At 38.6% G+C, this 2516-nt stretch overlaps 1 protein-coding gene across 1 annotated transcript; it reads right to left on the bottom strand.

Moving 5' to 3' along the window:
• Positions 1–1469: 1469 nt before the first annotated feature.
• LOC104270796 (chromosome unknown open reading frame, human C14orf132) lies at positions 1470–1736 on the bottom strand (the record flags this gene model as incomplete). The annotated part of the gene is made up of 1 exon (XM_009865262.1): positions 1470–1736. A coding segment is annotated over one exon (267 nt), but the record flags the coding sequence as incomplete, so codon positions are not given.
• Between the last annotated feature and the right edge of the window lie 780 nt (positions 1737–2516).

The raw sequence follows: 2516 nt of genomic DNA, 5'->3' as shown, positions 1-2516 counted from the left end.
TGGAATTAGGGTAGTAGCTGTATGAGACAGAAAACCTATACAAGTACATGCAGACATAGAGGAAGAATTTGCTTGCTGCTCTGAAAGTGCAAACACTTTACATATTTGTGTTTATTTTGTAAAGGAGGAAGAGGGAGATTTCCAACAGAGATTTTTTTTCTTTTTCCTTCCCTCAAGATTTTATAATCTCTGAAGAAAGGAAGGTTACAGCTATAGCTCCTGAAAAGGAACTGCTCATGGGAACAATGCAGCGAAAATGCTGTTGCTCAACAGAACAAATCCAAATGATCATCAGAGTTGTTACCTAAAGCAGGCTAAATAAAAACCACTCTCAAGAGCCTCATCAGAACCCAGAGACATAGTAACACTGAAATATAAGCACTTGCATATCTGTCGCTTACCACCTCTTCTGTGCTATTTCTACCCCAGGACAAACCTGACTCTTGCTCTCCTTCAACAGCACAGAAGTGTCCAATCTTTCTTTCAATTCTGTTTTTCTCATAGACATTCACTGTTGTTCAGGCTTCACAATTATCCCATATTCTTTTGATACTCCAATAAGCTTATGAAAGTACATGGCCGCTGTGGGAAATATGGATTATAGTGAAGCAACAGGAAAATCATGGTATTTGCCCTTTGTTTTCTGGAAGCGACATATATACAAAGCACTGCAATCTAGTACCTGTAGAGAGAAAGGGTGTCTTGTGCTGTTGCTCTGTTTAACCCTTCCTCCTCTGGAGGGCAGAGGGTCTCAGGACCTGCCACACCTTGCATTAGCTGAACCTCCTCCTGCAAACAGCAGACAGGTTCAGCATCCATTCATAGATTATCAGATCTAGTAATTGATACTGGAAGGCAAGTGTTAGCATCCATCTGCCTGCCACAGCTTTAAGACTCACGATTTTGAACACAGACTAGTCGTGTACACATGTGCTAAAGACTCGTACATGAAGAACTACTACTTCATCAGAACTGAGTCAATGATGACCATTTAGTCCATGTGGAAAAACAAAGTTGCCCAGCAAACATGACATAGAACAATTTCATACAACATAATACCACAGTAAAAAATGCACAGAAAAGCTGACAAAATGTGTAAGAGCTGCTAGAAAAATCTAAACAGTAGAAAATAAGCACTTTCTATATAAATCTCACTTTCTCTTTGTATTTATTATACCTATGTTGGTCTCCCTTTAACACATTTCTGTACAAAACTGGTATTGGCTCGGTTCTCAGATTAAAGCTCTCACCTCCATATAATTTGAAATTGCACTCAAACTTTCTGCCGTCAGAGTTCAAGATGAGTAACTTCCACTTCATTTCCAAGACTATGTCAGTACTTAATCAACAGTGTCCCTACCTATATGTATCTATATAGATACACATGTATATATACACACATACATACACACACATGACAAATACTGCTGCAGTTTTCCTCTCTTCTGGTGTTTGGAGTGACAGTCATCCTAGAAGGTGAAGGCATACACCACTCCCACAACCACAATATTTCCAATTGTTGCTATTATTGCAATCCATAACAATATGGCATCGTTTGAAGAACGAGATGTCTCTTCTGGTGGATTCTGCATGGAAGAAGCTGCATGGACGTTGGCTGATGAGTTAAACAAGGAGTACTCTGTACTAAAGTCCTCGTTGGGTGAGTCCATAAAGGCTCCTCCCATAACTGGAAGCTGTGAAGAAAGATATGGCAAAATTAGATCAAAGGCCAATATCTGTATTTACTTTGTCTCAAAACCATTACAGAAGACTAACCGCTAGCAAAGCTGCAAAATTACTGAGATTTCATGTACATGGCGCTAACCTACAAGAATACCACAGACACACACTTTACAAGTATTTCTTCTATTTCTGTTAGCAGCAATATTACGGCAGATAAACCTATATATATTACATGAAACATCCGTAAGAGCTAGCACGCAGGCTTCAAGTCAACCTAAGTAATTATATGCATTTAGAAAGAAGAGGTACAGCAGTCCACAAAACACATACCAAAATACAAGTTTACAGCAACGATTGTTTTTGTGACTTCCAGCAATGTACCATACCTCTGTAAGGCAATGAACAAGCACAGTGAGAATGTGATGCAGAGAATTTGTTCTCCTTTTATGAATCACCTTGATTTATGCAGTGATCATACAAAAACATATGAACTGCAAAATTTCTTACTGTAAAACAGGTGGTGTACTCATTACACTAACTTCACTGGCAAAACACACCATTGCAAGGATTCAGGATTTATAAATTTATGCAACGGAAAACTTCAGACTGAATTTTGAAAGGCTTCTTAGCAATGAACTAAGTGGAAGATTTCCAACACCTCTCCCACTCCAGACTGCTCCTACTGGGAAGAACAAAGTTTCTTCGGTGCTTCTAGTGGATTTTCTCAGTGGTAGGAAGAAAAGTTCTCAGTAAGATAGCAGTTATTCAATACAGGAATATAGAAATGGTAAAGAAAAAATGAATCATGTAATCTTATACAGGTAATCCTTATA

This window comes from Apaloderma vittatum, unplaced genomic scaffold, assembly GCF_000703405.1.
Source record: "Apaloderma vittatum isolate BGI_N311 unplaced genomic scaffold, ASM70340v1 scaffold4172, whole genome shotgun sequence".
Lineage (NCBI taxonomy): Eukaryota > Metazoa > Chordata > Aves > Trogoniformes > Trogonidae > Apaloderma > Apaloderma vittatum.
The sequence above is the reverse complement of the archived record's forward strand: the minus strand, read 5'-3'. Positions and strand labels throughout refer to the sequence as shown.